The sequence below is a fragment of the Tripterygium wilfordii genome, chromosome 10, assembly GCF_013401445.1.
Source record: "Tripterygium wilfordii isolate XIE 37 chromosome 10, ASM1340144v1, whole genome shotgun sequence".
Lineage (NCBI taxonomy): Eukaryota > Viridiplantae > Streptophyta > Magnoliopsida > Celastrales > Celastraceae > Tripterygium > Tripterygium wilfordii.
This window is the reverse complement of record NC_052241.1, coordinates 9,233,969-9,255,657: the sequence shown is the minus strand read 5'-3', so window position 1 is coordinate 9,255,657 and position 21,689 is coordinate 9,233,969. Positions and strand designations below refer to the sequence as shown.

General features: G+C 38.1%; 5 protein-coding genes across 9 annotated transcripts; 1 reads left to right on the top strand and 4 right to left on the bottom strand.

The window, feature by feature from the left end:
* Positions 1-1,228: 1,228 nt before the first annotated feature.
* Positions 1,229-4,391, bottom strand: LOC120007151 (calcineurin subunit B). Of its 2 annotated transcripts, none has more exons than XM_038857348.1 (7): positions 4,168-4,391; positions 3,366-3,452; positions 3,130-3,254; positions 2,919-3,015; positions 2,492-2,601; positions 2,024-2,098; positions 1,229-1,548 (listed from the first exon to the last, which is right to left on the bottom strand). In XM_038857348.1, exons 2-7 carry the CDS (start codon positions 3,433-3,435, stop codon positions 1,498-1,500), a joined length of 528 nt encoding a protein of 175 aa, XP_038713276.1. In that variant the 5' UTR covers positions 3,436-3,452; positions 4,168-4,391; the 3' UTR covers positions 1,229-1,497. The 2 variants fall into 2 exon arrangements, with proteins under 2 accessions (XP_038713276.1, XP_038713275.1); XM_038857347.1 differs by having other exon boundaries at positions 3,366-3,460; positions 4,168-4,390.
* An 855-nt stretch (positions 4,392-5,246) lies between these two features.
* Positions 5,247-8,899, bottom strand: LOC120007714 (arogenate dehydrogenase 2, chloroplastic-like). 4 transcript variants are annotated; one of them, XM_038858112.1, is made up of 2 exons: positions 7,697-8,899; positions 5,247-6,040 (listed from the first exon to the last, which is right to left on the bottom strand). In XM_038858112.1, exon 1 carries the CDS (start codon positions 8,824-8,826, stop codon positions 7,714-7,716), a length of 1,113 nt encoding a protein of 370 aa, XP_038714040.1. In that variant the 5' UTR covers positions 8,827-8,899; the 3' UTR covers positions 5,247-6,040; positions 7,697-7,713. The 4 variants fall into 4 exon arrangements, with proteins under 4 accessions (XP_038714040.1, XP_038714039.1, XP_038714042.1 ...); XM_038858111.1 differs by having other exon boundaries at positions 5,247-6,002; XM_038858114.1 differs by lacking the exon at positions 5,247-6,040 and adding an exon at positions 6,434-6,451.
* A 919-nt stretch (positions 8,900-9,818) lies between these two features.
* Positions 9,819-13,301, bottom strand: LOC120007713 (putative pentatricopeptide repeat-containing protein At3g15930). The gene has a single exon (XM_038858110.1). It carries the CDS (start codon positions 12,481-12,483, stop codon positions 10,456-10,458), a length of 2,028 nt encoding a protein of 675 aa, XP_038714038.1. The 5' UTR covers positions 12,484-13,301; the 3' UTR covers positions 9,819-10,455.
* Positions 12,608-14,260, top strand: LOC120007359. Its single transcript, XM_038857552.1, has 7 exons — positions 12,608-12,656; positions 12,698-12,783; positions 12,883-13,011; positions 13,216-13,306; positions 13,420-13,477; positions 13,583-13,684; positions 14,149-14,260. The coding sequence occupies exons 1-7, from the start codon at positions 12,608-12,610 to the stop codon at positions 14,258-14,260; spliced, it is 627 nt and encodes a 208-aa protein (XP_038713480.1).
* A 904-nt stretch (positions 14,261-15,164) lies between these two features.
* Positions 15,165-20,290, bottom strand: LOC120007598 (zinc finger BED domain-containing protein DAYSLEEPER-like). The gene is made up of 2 exons (XM_038857929.1): positions 20,070-20,290; positions 15,165-18,207 (listed from the first exon to the last, which is right to left on the bottom strand). Exon 2 carries the CDS (start codon positions 18,191-18,193, stop codon positions 15,413-15,415), a length of 2,781 nt encoding a protein of 926 aa, XP_038713857.1. The 5' UTR covers positions 18,194-18,207; positions 20,070-20,290; the 3' UTR covers positions 15,165-15,412.
* Positions 20,291-21,689: the final 1,399 nt, after the last annotated feature.

Genomic DNA, 21,689 nt, shown 5'->3' with positions numbered 1-21,689 from the left:
CTCCTCGCGCTCTGTTTTTTTTTTTTTGCTAACCAAGCTTATATCGCTAACACTACCGCTACCTTTGGGCGGGTGTGCGTGCATTAGAAAAAATTATCCAAATTAACTTTGGTGGAGAGGAAGATAATGTTGGAAGCAAATTTAATGTTTTAAATCTTGATAAATTTAGAAAGAAAGATATGTATGATGCAAATTTAATGGATGTATTTAGAAACAAAGATAATGCATGATGTAAATTTTTTTTTTTTAAAATACAATCAGTGGTGGATTCAAGAATTGAAGTTACCGGGAGCACAAAAATGATGTGGGGGTGCCCCCAGAAATTTTTTTTGGGTTCTTTATGTAATCGACTTACGAATATAAACAGTAAATATAAAAACACATTAATAATATTTTAAAACATGAGAAACTGCATTATAATTTATTACAATTGTTCTCTACGAGTTTTCATATTTTGAAAGTGCGATATTACAACATCAATTTTTTTTTGAAACTACAACACAAACAAGATAAGAAAACTCTACACACTTGACACCTATGAGTATTTCATCACAGGTAAAAAGTCAAATGGTAGAAGAAACTTATCAATTGCAAGTGAGGGACACACACAACCGATGTGAGAGTTTTATCTATGTTAAGCACAGAAAACTTCAACCACACCACACACACATAACACAACCAACACGCGGCCCATGGGCCTTTCATTTTTTTGAAACTACATCATTATTACAACATCATTAGTAATAGTAAGAGGGTTTTGATTTTTGGGATTTGTCTATTTGGGTTGAATGAGAGTTGGGTTGGGTCTTATTTTTTTGTTGCATCAAAATTAGTTAATGGGTTAAGGGTGTGTAATGGGGGCCTTTAAATTGTTAAGAATGAAGGGTATGTTTAGTGAAAAAAATTTCAACTGACTGGGAGCCCATGCCCCCAGTGACACTACAGTGGGTCCGCCACTGAACACAATAGATAGATGTACTCGAATAACTCTGCCTCGAGATAAATGCAAACAGACTAAACAAAAATAACAATCAAGGTTATTGGCTTCCTTGGAATCAAGAAAGACCCATCCACCAGATTTAGGAGCCCCTCACTGTGCATCAAATATGTGTCATTGAAACACAACAACAATAATGATCAATAACTTAAATGGTTATATTTCTCTTTGCTATCGTCAAATGAAGCACTAGATATAGTATGAAAATGCAATGCTGGGATGGGAAGCAGGACAAGCAACAAAATTTATTAAGAATCGATGCCTAATCACATTTTTAGTGCAAAACAATAGAACATTGTAGAAAATTTACAGACAACTCGAAAGCTTATTCTCATACACAGCTTGCTTCTTCCACATTGTGACTGACAAAAAGAAAAGGCAAGGATACAGGCTTTTGCTTTTGCTTCCATTTCAATTTTAAGTTACTCTACACAAGGTGAAGTAGGGTATGTACTATAAGCGTTCACCTTTAACTTCAAGGGAGAGTGTGTAGAGTTGGCTCAATCAACTGGAACCTCTACCTCCATCCTTATGTTGGAACTTCCGAAAACCTGAAACAGATGAAAAGAATGTTTGTATCAAAAATTCAGATAATGCACTCTCAATAAATGAATCAGAAGCAGACGTACAATTTGGAAAACCTGAGTAGAAGAGAGATTACATATTTGATAAGACATGGAGAAATTACAATTAGGCTATATAGAGGGAAAGATAACTACATGCTTGATGAAACGACAAATGACAAATGCCATACCAAGATGACCAAGAAAAACATAGGCCTAGTTAGATATGGCCGTGTGCTTCACAATTTTAGGGAGAGTGTATACATTGCAAAATCAAAAGGCACCGAAGGAGGTTAATTGATGAACCCAAATTAACCCCCAAGGATCAGCTCAGGTGGTAAAGAATAGAGAGTGGTTTGATTTAGGTCTCTGGTTCAAATAGACACTGCCGGGGAAGATAAGGGAAGAGGGAATAAAGAACTCTTTTAGCAATATAAATTGTCTATATACGAATATAAATTACCTTATGGAAGTCATCTAACATTAAGTAAGAGTCCTTTGTGTAGCCTGCTTCCTTTAAAAGTTGGCTCAACACTTGCTGCAATTCAAAGATCAGATTGTAATCTTCACATTTCTTTTTGTCTACAAGGAACAAGTTTTAACACTCTTCACAAAAGTAGTCTCTTAAAAAATATACAATTGATTTTTCGGTAAGTACTTAAAAAAAATATATTATATATATAAATATACACCCGCATACAAGGAAACAAGTCATGCAAGTACTTGATGAAGGACCAGCCTTCTTTATTTGCCAATAAATTTTGCAGTGAGGTCTCCTTAACATTTCAAAAGTTAATTTACCCTTCACGTTAATTTATAAGGGATACATCTTAAAATAGAGACACATATCTAATCAAGTTTTAAACGAAATTACGATTGCAGTATTTGATGACAAAGAAGGACCGGAATGGTGTATGTCCTTTGGTAGTACCTCTCTTTGTTCATCAGACATAAATGGACCAGACAAGTCTCCCAGCACCTGTAATATGTCATTGAAAGACACCTTCCCATTTCCATCGGAATCATATACTTTAAAAATAACTGAGGCAGAGAAGCAATAGCACATGTTAATAATATTAAAGACATTTCTCAAATAAAAAGTTCTGCATCCAAGATTGTATGAATTTTCGGCCAAATAAAATATTCAGAAAGGCCCTAATAGAATTTTTTTATCACACACGCAATGCCACTTAATCCTACAAGTATTTAGTTTAACAATAACTAGGGAAGTAATATTTTTCTCGCCTCAGGCATGATACGTGATACCCAAAGCATCATTCAGAAAATAAAATCCCAAACCTGGAATAATGTTGTTAAGTAGTTCAGTATCAATAGCCAAGGTAATTGGTTAATCTTACGTTCAATTTTTTGCGACGCACTAGCTTTGGCACTAAATGCAGACAAGAACGCCACAAAGTCCTTAAAGTTCAAGCCATCCACCATCTTTAGCAACCTCTGCAAAAGAATACACATCCAAACCATCAGGAACTCAAATGAAATAGTCAATCATCATCAAATATGGAGAGAAAATTAAATCTTCTTGAACCAGGCAAAGAGTGGAAGGGTTACCTGAGAAAGTGGATTCATTGCAATTTCAGGCACTGACATAAACTCATCAGCCGATATAAAACCCTTCGCATTACGGTCTAGCTGGCAAAATCTTTGATATAGTGACACAATTTCTTGCTGAGTGACTGAAGCCCACGTCCAAGAGAATTCAAAGGCAACAAAGTAAAAGAAGTTATTGCAAAATGGTAAACCAAATAAGAGGATGTGGGAGAGAGAGGGGACTAGGAAGTACCCACATAAATTGTGGCAGTGTACTTGAACCTCTTCGATGTCGTATTGAGTCAACATTGATGAGCTAGTCCCCATTGTTCCTCACTCAAAACCTGCAGATCTGGATTATTAGAAATTCTCCATCAACCATCAATCCAAAAAGAAAGAAAGGGAAAGAACTTACAAGTGATAATAAAGACTCGTACATCATAGTCTTTACATAAGAAAATTGATCAAGAGCCAAATTCAGTAATCAAGGAATAACATGTACTAATCAAAATCCCAGAAAGTGCAGTAACGATCAATTGAAACCCAATATCTCACATGGATCAAAAGAAATATATGGAAAATAAAAAGAACAAGAGAAGAAAAGTTATGCATGAACTCTGCAGAAAAAACAAAATCCATGTTGATTGTTGAAGTACAGTATGACCGAAACTTATATGAAGCTGAGCCATGTTTCCCCTAGTTTTTCTCACGCTAGAACAACTACAGTCATTAACAGATCAGTCAATACCCATAAACCAAAACACGAATCAACCAGAGATTTTCTCAATAAAATGTCAGGTAAACTCTACGGCCCTGCTTGATAGTCGGAGAAATCACAGGAAAACAACAGAAAATTAAACAAAAAAGACAAAAATTCTGGATAATTAATCACAGTCTCAAATCGCCTTGGTATTTAATTAAATCAAACTCATTTCTTGAACACCGATTCAGCATAAAACATAAGAATTAGCTCAAACTAGAAGAATTTACTCTACTCTCTCTCTCTCAAAATTTCCCATTTCAACCAAACTGAAACTGAAAAAGTAGTTAAAAAAATACCTGAAAAAACAAAGCTGGAATGCAGGGCTTGGAACTTGAAAGGAAGATGAGACGATGAAGGGTCGAGAGAGTTTGATTAGTTGATATACTAAGTGGGTTTTACCTAGTCATCATCGAAACCTCGGAAAGAAAGTAAATTTCTTCCCTGTAGTCACAAATAGACGAAAAAACAGCATGGAAGGTTCACAAGGAAAGAATTTGTTGATTCTGCGTTGCTTAGTTTTATCCGTTAACGATGATGATGGCTTGTGGGGGATTGATTAGTGATTACATCATCTTGATTGTGGGCCTCTGTTTTATGTATTTGGGCCAATGGGCCCAATACTTTCATAAGTGTGAAAGGTACCGAGGCCTGAACCGAGAAAAATGATTTCGGGTCAGGTCTGCCCGAACAGATAAAAATGATATTGGGCCAGTCGATAGTACCGGGCCGGGTATGTCAACCCAATTTACACCTATACTCAAATCTGTCAGGCACCCCCTATATTTAAGGGCAGCAGACAGAAAACATCCACAGTGAAAAATCTTGTGCTCACACTCCAAACACCCTCCTCCTCCAACACTACAATGGTGCTCCAACAAGGTTTCAAGCTTGCAAAACAACTTCAGATTCTCATTAGTACATCTTCATCGGGAGACAACGAGATGTCGTCTAAGTACTCATCGTCTGGTGATATACTTGAGAGGATTTTGAATTGGTTCAGTTATGCTATTTCAGTTTTCAATAATGTTGAGTTCAATGAAGTTAATCAGTCTCCAGCAGCGAGTATGCGTGGCTGGAAGTCGGAGGATTCCGATGTCCGAGGGGAGTAGTAGCATGACTATGGCCTCAGTAAAAGATCGAACAGGATGCGACAAGAGAACGGCTGGCCATTGACGGAGAGGGGGTAGGGAAAGAGAAGCAATTGTAAGGTGGTTCCCGCAATTTTCACTTTTCATGAAGTAAGAAATACTCCAAATATGGAGTAGCCGCAAATTTTACAGATGTTTTGGAATGCCAAAATGTGCCCTATGTGGGCATCTAGCACTGAATATCTATTAAGAAAGTATCATTTCAAGCACTCCAAAACACTCCCAGTGATGCTCGAGGTCCAAGGTATTTCCATTATCACCCACACAAATCTCCTCTTTACATAAAGATTTAATCTTCCAGAGTTTACAAGATTTCAGAGAAGAAAAACTCTTTTTTTTTGTTGAGTAATTTCTGAGAGAGATAGAGATCCTGAACAGCCACCCATGTGAGAACTGAGAACAATCTTTAAGCATGGACAATAAAATCATTGCTCTCATTTTTCAAGCCATCCGGGTCACACACTAAGCAACTAAACCAATGATACGCTGCTTTGATGGTTAGCCTTAGCATACCCAGAAAATCCTCTATCTCATCACAATCAACCACTAAGAACTTCCTTTAAACAGAATCTAATGAGATTTCATTAACTTTACTCCAAATTTATGTGCCCATGCTAAATTCAATAAGCCTCCAGCATCTTAATGACTCTGCTGGGTTTCAGTCAGTCATGGGATTCCAGTCATTTCATTTCTCAATAAGATCCGCCAAGGCGAAAAGGAATTCTTTGAACAGCCAATGGAAGAAAAGAAGAAGCATGCTTAAGGAGTTGGAAGAGTTATGGGGTCAATCCAGTACCTGAAGAAGTTCAGTTAATTGACTAGTCTGATCGCCTATTCCTTGATGTGTACCAATAAGATCAAAGAAAGCTTAAATTTTGGCCAGAGAACCCAGAATCATTCAGGTGCTGTCATTCTGACCCTTCTTGAATAACTTTAAAGCTTCACCAAAACAGATTGTTCAGGTACAATAATATCCCCACAATCTGAAACCATCCACGGATTCATTTTATCAAAATAAGACCTATACGTAAAATGACCTGAACAGATTAGTCAATTCATCATAAAAAGCACAACTGAGCATATAAAGAAAATTAAACATCACAATACTGTACAACAATCATCAATGGCAAAAAGAGTGAGAGTAAATGAGGTCCATTACGGAAAAAGCACCAGCTCAAACAAGTGGGTGGTGGTTTACACTGTGTGGCGGATGTCAGCGGTTTGAGTCCGCTTATCTCCAACTTATGAACTTGCAAAGACAAATTATGATTTTCCTCCAAAAGAATGTTTCTAAAAGGCTTCCCCGCTCAAACTGCTGAAAAGTTTTTCCAGGCTCCACCTTGATGAATGACAGAAACCAGAATAAAATCCACAACACAAGGACCAAATGCTTTTTTCGGGCCTTCTATGGGTTCATATAGCATAGCACTTTCTGTTGGAAATGCAAACTTAACCATACATCAGATAACTGGATGTCAAAAAAATTCTATGTTCAATTGAATCCTAGTTCCTAACTTTTAACTTCTTATCCTTCTTCTTCTTTTGACCCGTCAATCAGTCAGCCTAATATTGGTTTTACTCATTACTTTAGCATACCAAGATGTACACAGACATTACCCCACATAATATGTTTCTAGGAATTGAACTTGTGACCTCTAGGTTGTACCACTACAACTCTACTACTATACCACATGTTCGCATGTGCCTAAACATAATAACATTAAAGAAAAGGCCACAGATATTAATGCCTTAAAACTCCAATTTTGTAAGAAATTTCTTCTACATTAGCCAGTAGGCCAAGTTGGCGAAGTTATTGCCCGCAACAAGCTCCACCAACATCTCACTCATAAGCAGTTTAAGCCATTTTCTTGCAATAATAAGATAGAAAAACATACCCTTTTTTCTATAAGCGGGGCAAAACACTCCTACAATAGTTTCTTTGATAATTTATTATGTATACAACCTACTAAGTGTCCTTACTGATTCGTGCATATAGATTGCCTTTACCAATTTGATGCTTCAAGCTATATAAAGAAAAGCTCCTCTTAGCTACAATTAGGACGGAGCAAAAAAAAAAAAAAAAAAAAAAAAACTGGATCCTAGAAATTAATCAAACATACATTGAGAAGAAACACTTGTCTAACTTTTATAAACCTGAATCTCAAGAAAAGTGACTGCTGAGTCTAATATAAAGCCAGTGTGCCATACATCAATAAGAATAAGCTGGAGTCAAATAGATGGCATCTCAAGGTACTTCCTTTTCCCCAAAGACCAATAAAATAAATGACAATGCAACTTAAACTGAGATTAAGGCATTTATCCGAAGTATCACAGGACATTGTGCTGAATTTGCACAAAACTAGAGAAGGATGTTTTATTCAAACCAGATCGTGAAAATGTCTAAGAAATACAAGTTCACGTTTAAGATAGTAAAAAGGGACATACAATAGAATAAATCTGAACTTTGAACCACTATCTGCCCAATTGCAAAATTCATTTTTTTTGACAAAATTCCATCACAAAAGAAAACATGAGACACTGTGGAGGATGATCCATTATTCACACTAGATTCTATCTAAAAGTTATTTTGAATGGTTACACTTCAGTTTGAACTACACTGACCAGCTAAAACTAAATAATAGGATTGCAACTCATACATGGAAGGAAATCCTCATACCAAAATCAGGCAGTCTTTTAAGGCGCATTCTCTGATATCTTGTCAGGAGTACCATTGTGAAGCAACTTCTGCACAACAGGCCTCTCCTCCACAGCCCCTCCAAGCTCTGCGCTGCCAAACAACTGCTTTCTATAAACTCTATGCAACTGCCCAAACAAGTCCCTCTTAATTGCCTCGAAAGCCATATCCAACCTCTCCAGCTGCTCCATGGAATTCTTATTATACATAAACAACCCATAATACAACTCAAAACTATCCCCAGCAGTGTTTTCCACCAAATCCAACAAAGTTTCGTACCCTTTGGTGTTAATAGGAGAAGACTCCAACCCAAACTTCTCCAACACCCTTCCCATTGTGTGAGTCACAAACTGTGAACCCGCCGCATACTTATCATGCTCAGCACAGCTCATCTCCACCATTCTGCAACCCTCTTTCGCAAATATATCCAAAAACCTATTACACCTACTCACTCTACCCTCCTCATTCCCAATCCTAACCCTGTCACACACGAAAGAGAGCCCAGCCCATGAGCCCTTTCCACTCTCCGGTCCAAACATTGGGTGGGTGCACAAGATGTCGAACTCATTTGGCAAATATTTCATCAACAAGTCTCTAGGGAACTCCTTCACCGATAACACATCAACGAAAAGCGTATTCCGCTTTAATCTTTGAAAAGGGATTGCCTTGAGTACTCTCTCGGTAGAAAGAATTGAGGTTGAGAGGAGTACCACCTCAGGGTGCTGCTCACATAGATCGTGAAGATCATGGAAGAAGCGGACGCCGAGGTCACTAGCGATGGTAGAGTAGTCGGAGCGGGAGTGAGCGAGGAGCGTGTGACCGTGCCTGACGAAGGTTTTGGCTAGGAACTGTCCGAAATTGCCAAAGCCGATGATGGCAATCTTAAGGGACTCGGACTGTATGTGCTGAGAGCGGAGCTGGGACTCGTAATCGTAAGGCTGAGCGGCATCAATGGCTCGAATAATGCCAAGCGATCGTGAGACTTTGCGTTTGCGGGTGGAGAGAGATACAGGCAGAGAGAGTGAAAGCGACTGAGAAAACGATGGGAGAGGAGGAAAACGAGGGAGAGGATTTGAGGTCTTCGAGGGTTTTGTACAAGTAAACGATAACATTGTCGGCAGAGATAGAGAGTTGAGGCGAACGATGAGAGTCGGGGAAGGAGAAGACTGATCGAGTCCTAATGATTGCTGCAATGTGTTTTAATGCTGAGAAGCTTAAATAGATATTATAAAATTCATGAATGTGAAATTATTGTCTTTTATAATTTATATATACCCATTTTATATGGAAGATGTCATCATTGCCATGTGGTTGTAAATATATTATTTTCCTATAATGTTTTTGAGCAATAAATAATCGAATAACTTTTCTTAAGAATCGAAAACCGACGAATTGAACTCAAGACCTCCCACATATAATTTGGCCTTAGAAAAAATCATTGTTAGACTATCACACCATCAAATACAACGGGATGAGAAGGGCTCCAATTCTGACTCCAATTATCCCTTAAAAATCATGTCAAATCATAATTTTATGTTTAAAAATGACATATTAGAGTTCAGGAGTTAAAAAATTAGTGTTTAGCATTTAGAAATTAATTTTTAGTAAATAAATAATCGAATCATTCTTTTTAAGAATCGAAAACCGACGAATCGAACTCAAGACCTCCCACATATAATTTGGTCCCAGAAAAATTCATTGTTAGACTATCACACCACCAAATACAACGGGATGAGAGGGGCTCCAATTCCGGCTTCAATTCTCCCCTAAAAATCATGTCCAATCATAATTTTGTTTTTAAAAATGACATAATAGAATTTAGGAGTTAAAAAATTAGTGTTTAGGGTTTAGAATTTAGAATTTAGAACTTAATTTTTAATATTTGGGATTTAGAATTTACTGGTATTTAGAATTTTTTTTAAAAATGAATTATACTATAACATTATGAACATCAAAATACTTAATCACACAATTTAATTAATGATTTAACATAATTTTGGGGGAAAATTGGAGGTGGAATTAGAGCCCGAAATTGGAACCCCTATCCCAAATACAACAAAGTTTCCTACCCTTTTGTGTTAATAGGGGAAGACTCCAATCCAATCTTCTCCAACACCCTCCCAATTGTGTGTGCTTATCATGCTCAACAGTCAGCACAGCTCATCTCCACCATTCGGCCAACCCTCTTTCGCAAATATAACCAGAAACCTATCACATCTACTCATTCTACCTTCCTCATTGTCAATCCCAACTTTGTCATACATGAAAGAGAGACCCTAACATTTGGTAGGTGACAAGATGTTGAACTCCTTTGGCCAAATATTTCATCAAGAAGTCCCCTAGGGAACTCCTTTACTGATCACACATCAATGAAAAGCGTATTCCTCTTTAATCTTTGAAAATGGATTGACCATAGAAGTAGAACTTGGATGTGTCGATTATGTACATGTATTTATACTCACATTACATGTGTTTTTGTCGCGTTTTGAGTTGATTGAGGGTTGATATTGCCTAAGTAGTTCACATTTTGCAATCTGATGAACCATCCAAGCACATTCTCCACATTGTCAATCAGTGTTTTCAAAGGCGTATAAATAAAGCGTTTCCATATAAACATACGCCTTTCCCACAAAAACGCGACAAAAAGAACTCCTCAATGATCATAAGGCGTTTGAGAAGTGTGTCTCGTAGGAACCCAGACCTGAAATTGAAAATTGGCCTCTCCGACCGACGATCTTCGGTCAATTTCCTGCCATGCAAACTGCACTTTTTTTATCATAATTTCCTACATCATGGAATACGTCTGAAGTATCCGGTGAATAGCCGTCCAACTTAAAATCTCTCGTCATTTCTTCCAACTTTGTGTAGATCTCCTTAGACTGGGGATGTGACTGGTCGCAAGCTGCAAATTCATGAACAACTCCATTCATCTCTATCAAACTGCAACCCGGTATCTTCTTGATTCCTCTATCCATCATCAGTTTTCTCAATTCGCACAAACTGTCCGATTTCTTGCAAGCTGCATATACATTGCATAGCTGAACGTAAACAGCCCCATTGTCAGGCTCCAACTCTAGAATATGCTTTGCTGCCTTTTCAGCCATCTCTGGGTTCTTATGAACTCTACAAGCACCTAGAAGAGCACCCCAGACAATTGAATTCGGTCTCATTGGCATATTCTTAATAACCTCATGAGCTTCTTTTAGACGCCCAGCTCGGCCAAGAAGATCAACCATGCACCCATAGTGTGTTGCATTGGGCTCAATCCCATGTTGGCTGATCATACTAGCGAAAATCCTTCTTCCTTTGTCCACCATGCCAGTGTGAGCACAGGCACAAAGGGCACCAATATAAGTTATTCCATCCGGCGTTACAGAAGCTCGAAGCATCAGAGAGAACATATCGAGGGCTTCTTCACCTCTTCCATTTATTGCGAGTCCAACAACCATAGCAGTCCATGTATATCTATCCCTCGACAGCATGTCATTAAATACTTTACATGCTTTTTCAACATTCCCACATTTGAAGTACATGTCAATCAAAGCATTCCCCACAAAGATATCACTCTTGACTTTGCTTTTGTCAATGAAAGTCTTTATCCATTCTCCTACTTCAAGAGCCCCCAGATGCGCACAAGCTGTAAGAATGCTAACCATGGTGAACTCATCCGGCTTTATATTAGAGCTTTGCATATCCCTGAAAAGAACCAGTGCCTCTTTAAAATGATTTACACGAAGGTATCCATCAATCATGGCAGTCCAAGACACAGAGTCCCTTTCAGGCATTTGATCAAAATATTTCCGAGCTAAATCAACTAGGCCTGCATTCACAAACCCTGAAACAATGGCTGTCCAGGAGATGACATCTCTACTCTTCATGCTCTTGAAAATCCCAAGCGCAATACCCATTTCCCCACTTGTTGCATGCATATCAATCAAAGCATTTTCCGCTGCTATATTAAGCTCGACACCACTATCTTTAACATACTGACGAGCCCGCTCACCGCAAGCTAAATCCTTCAATTTAGAGCAAGCTGATAGCACTGAAACAAGCGTAACAACAGTTGGTACCACTCCATTCCTCATCATCTCGTCAAACAGCCGCCTAGTTTCCTTGTATTGTTTTAGTCTATTATACGCCGAAAGCATCACGTTCCACATGACCACATCATCTTTACTTCGCCTATTGAACACGCTACGGGCCATATCAATTCTTCCACAAAAAATATAAATGTGAATCAGAGCATTTTCAACAAACACATTGTAGCCAAAACCAAATTTTAGCATATGACCATGCAACTCTCTTCCACATTGCTGGGCAATATCACCTGTAAAACCCTTCAACAAGAACGGAAATGTATAGCGGTCAGGCTTAGCATCACTCCGTAACATCTCCATGTACATAAAAACTCCATCTTTGGGACAACTTATCCTAGAATAACCCTTGATCAGAGTGTTCCAAATGAACACACTTGGTTGGGGAATTGTGTCGAACATTTGGCGCGCATATAACATGTCGCCCCATTCTTGACAGCAACAGAAGGCAATCAGTTTGTTTTGGACCATGGAGTTTGATGTGAGGCCCATCTTGATGGATTGAGAGTGAATTTGCTTGAGTTGGTCTGATGAGTGGCAGTGTTCAAAGAGAGGGGCAAATGGGGTTCCTTGGACGTGAGCTAGTGATGACAAAGAGATCATTCTACACCATAAAATCCCTACTGCTCCACGTAAATAACTAATGTGGGGTTTGCAGGGTAAGGATGACGGCATGAGACGTATCTATCTATTACTTTCTTTAAAATTGTAAGTGTAGACGTGATTTGGTGGCGAGTTTGGTGTCCTTTTTGTTACTCGTGCGAGTGGGATTATTTTGTGCAGCAGAGTATGAAAGACGATGCCATTTTGCCGTTTGTGGGCAGTAGCTATGGGTGTGAAACGATATGGTTCTCTTTTGTTTTATAGCCTGTGTTGTCGTTTTTTGCAGACATACCATTTACGTGTTGCCAACGCATGATCTACCATAAATTCTCGATTCATGCACCTAAGAAAAGAGCTTGGGAAGGGAATCATGTATGAACTGAAAATTTTTCTGCCTTTGATGTGACGCGGACCTATTTGCGTATATCGTCTCTTCGTTTGTTTGTCGAGAAGCAAACCTAAAATCACCAGATAGAGAAAATAGCGACTGAGAGAATGCCTGTAATAGGCGGAGGAGGTGGCGGCGGCGGCGCAGGGCAAGAGGAGGAGAAGAAGCCCGGGGACCAGTCAGCTCACATGAACCTCAAAGTCAAGGGCCAGGTTTAAATCGCACTTGATTGATTTGTTCTTTGAATACTTTGATGTAATGTCGGCGGAAGTCCTTGGAAAATTGACAACAACGTTTCAGTGGATTGTATTTCAATTGAAAGGATTTTATACAACATACACTGGTGAGTTGGACTTGAGATTGAACATGTAACTTTTGAGTTATTGTTCTTCTTTGATTGTTGAATCACCGGGAAGCATAGCTGCTGTGAGGAGGGAACAAATGGCGCCGAAGGAATAAAGGGTATTGATGCAGAGGAAGAGAAATTATGCATCTTTAGAAATTCGGGTAATTAATCGAAACCGTATTTTCTCACATTCCTTTATTGATAACTTGGGTTTCAGTCTGAATATTTTCTTGGGATGATGTTGATTTTTTTCCCATGTTCTTCATGTGTTTAGATCTGATCTATATTGCTTACCATGATGAAGAACGGGGAGTTCCTGGCCATGATGATAAGTAACAATCTCTCTCTATTCTCTCATAAGACAAACACACATAAAAGACTCATTTTTAGTGACACAGCAACTGATAATAATTTGTCTACATCTTTCACCATTACAGATTATTGTTTGAGTATTTGGTTCTAAGTGGTGCTCAAGTTGGTTCAGATTGGACCCAAATCGCGAACAAGCGCGAGAATTTCAAGTGGGTTTTTGGTTTCCGGTACACCAAACATAATTAACACAATTATATTTCCTGACATTACAAGAAAGAATTGATCTTCACAAAGTTTCTTCCTTCTCTTTTCAAGGATGCATTTTCAGATTTTATGCAGAAATTGTTGCCAACATCACGAATAAACAAATGGTGACAATCAGTGCATAACATGGCATTGATATAAGCAGAGTTAGAGGTTATTGCTTCTTCCTCCTCTTTTTTGTTCCTTCTTTTCTTTATTAGTTTCGTCAAAAGTGCTTATAACGATGTTAAAGAAATAATTTACAGATGCTAAATGTCATGAAGCAAGACGTCAACAGATAAATAACACTGTCTTCTTCCCAATAATTTCCTCTGTTAGTTTGTTGCTTATTTTTGTGTTCCGTCTGCTGTTTTTGCTTCTCTCAGATTCTCAATCTCCGTTGAAGAAATTTACTAATAGAAACATGTTTTTTTGGCTATATGGTAAGGTGTGAAGTAAGAATTCAAAGTGCAGGCCAAGTCCATTTTGTGATTGCAAGGACAGGGAAGGAAGTGAATAAGATCATTGGTACCGAGAAAAACCAGCAACAAGAAGATTGAAACAAGAGGGCTCTCCAAGTTCCAGCTTAGCTCGAAACTTTTATCCCCTTGTGTGTTATCTTCATATTAGTATCTTATGTTTTGAAGTTCATAGTAGTATCTTGAGTTTGGAAGAACGATAACGATTTAGATAATGTGTGTTCACACATTTATTGATTAGTTAGATGTTCATTAGTTTCCCTTATTTTCCTTATCACGTTCTGTTATTAGTTGTTCAAATTTATTTAGCAAAACACCCGCTGCAACGCGCGGGTATCGTAACTAGTAAGAAATAAGTTTTGAAAGAACATCAAAATTTGCAAATGAGTGGAGTTTCATACGGAGCTTTTTGAAACCTTTAAGTACCTGTATTAATGTCCAAAAGCTTGCAACTTTTACAGTGACGGCGCAACAATAAGAGAAGAACTTCAAGTTTAATCACACTCATCAAGACAGTTTCCATCAGTTTAGCTAAAGCCTGTATACTGAGACTTTCCCGAGAAAAAGAGGTTATATGCTGAGAAATTGAAATCTGGAGGTGAACATGCACACAAGCACACTATCGGAATAAATGTGCCCCGTATGAGAAGCCAAAAGATGAGGCTTGATTGTAGTATTGGAGATCAAAGAATATATAGACAGCGGGAACCCAGTTAATCTGACGGTGAATGTCTCTAACCATGTACAAAATACACCAGCCTCTTCAAGTGTAAATGTAAGTTAAAACCAACCAAATTCTTTCCCATAACCTCTCAAGTTCACACCAACAAGGTGGCTCGATTGACAATTCACTAGATTAAGTATATGTTTGCCAAAAGTTCAATTCTAATAAAAAACAAATTTCTCAATAATATTGCAAAAAAAGACCTCCCAGTACACGATTTCCTTGCTGCAGAATTCAGGTCATACCATTCATAAGCCTTTATTTGTATCAACTTCTAGGTATTAAACGGTTACATAAACCATCCATAAAAAAGATGAGGGGAGTTATAATGTGAAATAATATCCATCAGAAAATCAAGAGGCTAATAATATTTCACTGCATATCAGCAATGTCTAATACACTACCAGTAAAAAAAGATCCTACCAGAGGCTTATTAAAGATAATGAACATAAAAGGACATGTAAAGATAAATCTATGTTGCAGGACATGTTGAAATTGAAAAATGAGACCTAAAATTCCATCTTAACAATTGCATTGGGAATCACTGCAAATGAAGATGGTGATGAGGAAGCATGTTGGAGCCAGTCCTTGGCACAGACAAGGGCTTCGAGGATCACAGGACGCAATGAACTCCGATAGCTGTCCATCGTCCTGCTTTCAGTATCGAATATGGAATCAGGAGCAACAGTTGATAATGGTATCGACAAAATTTCAGAAGCCATCCTTGAGAGAGTTGGGTACTTCATTTTGTTTAGTTTCCACCAACCCAATATGTCAAACTCTTGCACTCGAGGCAAAACAGATTCTTCTAGATACTGATCCAATTCTGACTTCAACTGTTGGCCACTCGTAATTTCAGAGATATAAACCTCAAAATCTGAAAACCCATCCCCAATGGTCATAAGATGCATATCTTGAGGGTGACCTTCCTGAGGAGTTACTTCTGCGGGGTTTACTTCTTCATGATGTGATTCTGGTGCATCAATTTCCATTGAAAAATCTTCCTGAGAGGGTCCAGTTGGTACTTGAGGGTTTCCATTATAAGTGTTTCCATCTAGAGGGGCTCCATTTTGTGCAGTCCCTTCTGGTGTAAGCACATCTTGCACTATTCCTTCTAGAGGGGCTCTATCTTGTGCATCTAGATGAATCCCGCCTTGAGGGTTTCCCTCTGTTGCCGCAACATCTTGAGTGTTTCCCTCCTCCATTGGGACTTCATATTGAGTATCTCCTATCACAGCAGCTCCATCTTGAGTGTCTCCTTTCATAGAAGCTCCATCTTGAGTGTTTCCATTCAAATCGGGTTTTGCTTCCACAGAGGTTCCATCTTGTGGTTTTGTTTCCACAGGAGCTCCATCATGCAGGCTTCCTTCCACAGGGGCTCCGTCTTGAGCGTTCTCTCCTACAGGGGCACCATCTTGAAGGTGGTTTCCTCCTAGAGAGGTGTCATCGTGATGTGAATTTCCTTCTACAGAAGTGGGATATTCAGAGTTTCCTTCTAGAGAGGCTCCATCTTGAGGCTCTCCTATGAGGGCTACTTCCTGAGGGCCTCCTTCAGCAGGGATTCCTCCATCAGCAGGGATTCCTCCATCAGTAGGGATTCCATGCATAACAACTTCATCTCCAGCTGGAACTAAATGGGCTCCATCGTCAGAAGCTTCTGTTTTGAGAATGACATCATTCCCTTCCTCGAATGGCGAGGGTAGAGCAAGCATTGGTGCAAAGTAATCAAGAAAAATTTCATGCAAACCATCATCAACAAGCTTGATCCACATATCAGCATCCTCAACTGCAAAGATCTTAGGGAAACTGAACTCAATGAACCTCATTTTGAATCTTGGGTCCATAACTACTGCAATCGCAAAAACTAGAAAGTGTTCCCTCCAATATTTATCAATTTTTTCTCTCAAAGGTCTGGTCAAGTTACTGACGACAGTATCTGTGCTCATGGCCGCATGAGTCAGCTCTAGGTGGAGTTTCGACACTTCATGGTAGAACATATTGGCAGGGAGATTTGTTGGGCCAGTTAAAATGTTAGCTGCATCGAAGAAAAGCTTCAAGTATGTGCAGAGAATTTCCACTTGCTTCCAATCTTCAGTTGATATGTTTATCTTGTAATCAGGATCAAAGGTATCAAAGCAATCAAAAACTTGTTTCAACTCACACGCAGCTACCAGCATATGATAAGTTGTGTTCCATTTCTTCTGGTCATCGATTAGAAGCTCTCTCGTGCTAGGGACTTGAAGTTGTTGCTTCAGCTGCATAAACCTCTCTTCTTGAGATTCTGATGTTTTCACATACTTCACACTTTCACGAATCCTTCCAACAATTTCCCCCATGGACCCAATAGCATCCACAACAAGGAGGCTTATGACTCGAGCATAACAATGTCCATTTAGTAATTGACCATCAAGTATAAATGTGTTCTTGACAGAGAGGAGGGATCTAAGATTTCCAACTGTGATTTCATTTGAGAATGACTGATCAAGAGTGAGTGTAAAGAGTTTGCTCCCCAAATGCCAATCTGATAAGCAAGCAACAACAGCCTGATTGAAGGCATAATCGGACTCAGGAGTAGGTACCATTATAACATTAAGCAGCCGCCGGTACAAATTCCAGTCATCATCAATGAAGTGTCCAGATACAAAAACATAGCCCACTGTTGAATCCGAGGTCCACAAATCTAATGTAAGGTTGACACGTCCAGGTATTTCACCAATAAGGTTCAAGAGGCTTTGCTTCTCCCTAAGGTATATGGCCACACAATCCCCTTGAATAGTGTTGAAGCTCACCATATTGAAATGAGGTTGAAGAGTCCGAACAAAATCAGCGAATGCCGAGTGCTCCACAATCTGAAGCGGAAGCTCTTCCATTATGATCATCTTAGCAAGCTCTTGGTTGCACCGCTCCTGATCAAAAGGGACGCCCGCAAATGCATTGCTTGCTCTATACCGTCTTTTAGGTGGATTAGTGCCACTTTCAGTTTTAGAACCTGGTGTAAATGTTGCCAGTTGATCTCTCTGACGGCTAACGGGGCAGATTCCCAATGCAATATGTCGCTTGAGGTGACTAGTTCCTGCTAGCTTTGAACCAGTAATGTAAGCAAATGATTTCTTGCACTGCTTACAACAGGCCCTGGTAACACCAGGTCCAACAGTTTCCACAGTGAAGTGCTCCCACACAATAGACTTCTTTCTCCTACGTTTGTTAGGCCGCGTATTAGAGATGGCTAGTTCATTGTTCTCACTAGGCGTGATGGGAGTAAACGGAGTGGCGAGGTCATCAATCTCCATGGAAGTAGGAATTCCTGCAACAACACAAGGAATTAGTTACTTCAGCATTGTCATCAGGTGCCAAGACACACTCGCATGAACCCTTCCTCTCAAACAAACACTCCCACCCCCAACCTAAAGGTTAAAAAAAACCAAATCTTTAAAGAATTTTTTCCGCAAAATATAAAGGTTGAAAGGCCAAATCACAGCAACATCATTATCACAACGTTAACTAAAAAGATGGTTTAAAACAAATAAGCCGAAAAAATAACGGATCTAGAAAATATGGCACCCATAATCGTATATTCTTACTGGGGACGTAACTCCAAATCAAGTAAAATATATCACAAGCTCAGGCTGCTCAGCCCAATTTATTGGAATTCTACAAATCCCAAAAAACATTATTGCAATTCTTAAAAGATACGACTTACTTAGGACATCTCGAGATTCTTTCCAAATGAAGGTTGGAGACTTTTACCAATTTTGCAATTGAATTAAGCTCGCGTAATAAGCAAATGCGTGGACACGGATTAATAAAGTAAGGTTTCACGTATATGGGAATAAAGTTTCCAATTGAGAGCATGCACGATTAATTACCCATAATGCAGAAATTAAGAGAAAAACCAGAAAAAGATAATATAGGAAAATATAACAGAGAAGTAGCAGTCGTTTAATCAGTCTTCTAAAAGAGGGGATGCTTAAAATCCTTCCCATCAATAAAAGAGAGTAGATACTTAAAATCCTCAATCAACAGCTACAATAATCTGAAATTAACTTGCAACTGAACACAGAACAGATGCATTTTTTCCAATTTCAGTTAAGGCCTGCAAGCCTGCAAGCAAAACCAAATTGTGTGTTACCCTTTTCACAAGAAAGTTTATCTTCTCTTTTCCTGCAAAAGAGCAACATAAAAAAATTTCACGAAAAGATTTAATTTTGACCTCTCCCATCCTAATTCTGTCACTGATCACCCTATTTCTTGGGCCTCAGAGGATGAGATCAGGAAACAACATGATATTCAGCTAGTTGCTTAAAACCATCTGGGTCACCACTAACAACAAGCCCATTGGGCTTGTAAAATCCACTAAAACATCCTAAAGTCCTAAACGTCTCTACTCTCTAGTCTATATTCACTGCAGTCCCAACAACATTACAAGACCCAGAAGCCGCGCAATCAAGATCCATGAACCCAGGTTGCAGGAATAATAATAACAATGACAAAAATCTTTTTGAGAAGAAAAACAATAGATTGAGAGTATTTTTAATAAAAGTTTATAATGCATACATACCTACATACATACATGAAATATTGGCTATTAGCCCCGTTTATGTCAGATAAACTTCTCTTAACATATTTATAAACTTTTCAAAGGTAACATATTTAGGCAAACAGGCTCTCCGTTCCACGAAAATCGAGTAATCAAAAAGGCATCAAACAGGTGTTCAAACAGAATCTAATCATTCGGAAACCCTGAAAAAAAGAATGCCCTCTCCCAATTGAATATCGGCCTTAATCTATCAACTTTCGCCACAATTAAACAGAACGAAAAACGAGAAATCAAACAGGAAAAAAAAACAAGTATTTGAACGAAACCCTAGTATCGCAGCAGTGGAAAGTATGATAATGAAATTATGAACATAAGCTAAACCCAACTAATATATTAAAAAACCAAATACATCGTTATCGAAACAAAAAATTTATCTGAACCAAACCCATAAAAGAAAACCACAACATACAGAGTCGATAATCGCAAGACCGAACCAACCCGAAATAAAATCATACAATCGCCAATAAAGCATCAGATAGATAACACCGCGGAAAAACAACAATCCCATACCTTCACATACTAATCAACAAACCGAATGAGAAAAGAGAGAACTAGTTTCCTATTCATACCTCGAGACTCGAAGATCCACAGAAAGAGTTTGCGTCGGCAGAGCCAAATCTAGGTCTTCAGTTTCGCGCCTGAAAAACCTCTATTTAATAATAATTTGAAATTTTCGACTGTGGGAATTGGAGGTAGACGACGAAGTTAATGGGCTTGAGCTTCTTCTTTTTTTTTCTCTTGAAGGTTCAGAGCTTTAAGTTCTGAGCTTTTGAGAACGGAACAAGCAGAAAAAAAAAAAAAAAAAAAAAAAAACCCTAATTGGACCGGAGGCTAGGGCTGGTAGTTTCTAGTAGTGATGGCAAAAAAAACCGATCCGAACACTATCCATAGGATACCCGGTCCGTTTAAAACCCGAAAACCGATCCTATAGGTTTTGGAAACGGTTTTGGTTTTTGTTTTCAAACCCGTCATGTTTTAGGGTCGGGTTTGGTTTTTGGTGCCGGGTTTAGGGTACCCGAACCGTTTAATAAAAAGATTCATTATAGTAATAATATTATAAATCATCTGTAAAGATATACTACTAGGATATTAAATTATAACATGATTAAGCATATTAAAACGTATATATTTATAGAAGCATACTAATAAAACTATAAATTAGACTAATTTGAATTATAAAATCATAATTAATATAAACCATACTCAATATTAATTTATATTAATATAATCTTCAAATAAAAAATTAAAAAATTAAAAGTTAAATGGTAAATGGGTACCCGATGATAAACGGTTATGGAAAGGTTATGGTTTTGGAAATTTAAATGGTTTTTTAAATGGTTTTGGAACGGTTTTGGTATAGAGTATATTAAATGAAAACGATTTTAGTATTTTATAAATGAAAGGGTACCCGACCCGTTGTCATCCCTAGTTTCTAGGCCTTTTGGGATGAACGAATAAAGGGGTCTGTTTATAATATATAAGAGCGGACGCAAAGGTCAAAAAGAGAAATTTGTATTGGATATGGACTTGGAATTTATTTCTATAAATAAATAATAATATTCTTGATGGGCCTACATTGAGCCCACGTATTCGATACTTGATCTGGACCGTAGGTCCTAATTGATTAGACTTTTTTTTAGCTGTGCCGCCTGTGCGAGTCTTAAGAGGGCCCATGGTGGTGGTGTGATTTGTATGAGACCCCAAACTTATGAGGAAAACCAATCTGTATAAGTAAAGGTAAGGTTTCTCTTACACAATCAACGCGTTTTCTAAATTTAACATTTAATGACGATGACCCACTAATAATAAAGACCGTATGAGACGTTGACCAAAACTGGACAATATTGATTTGTAGTGTTGAGGTTGAATTTTCTAACATATATTTTGGTAAAGTTTAATTGTAAAAGCACAAAGGAGGGCTAATTTTTTTTATTTTTTTTTTTTTTTACAAAAGTATGATTTTTATAGACTTTCATAGAAACACAGTTTATGTTGCGAAAAAAAAATTCTGTTAATAAGATTTGAAGCAATAAATTATTTTCTCATTTAAATCAGTAAAGGGGGGAAAAAAACAAGTGGGTTAAAAATCACCTTTTTAATAAAAGAAACTAACTAATAGTAATTCAAAAGGAATATATGACTGATAAATGCACAAAAACGCATGAATTAATATTGGAAATGGTCTTTTT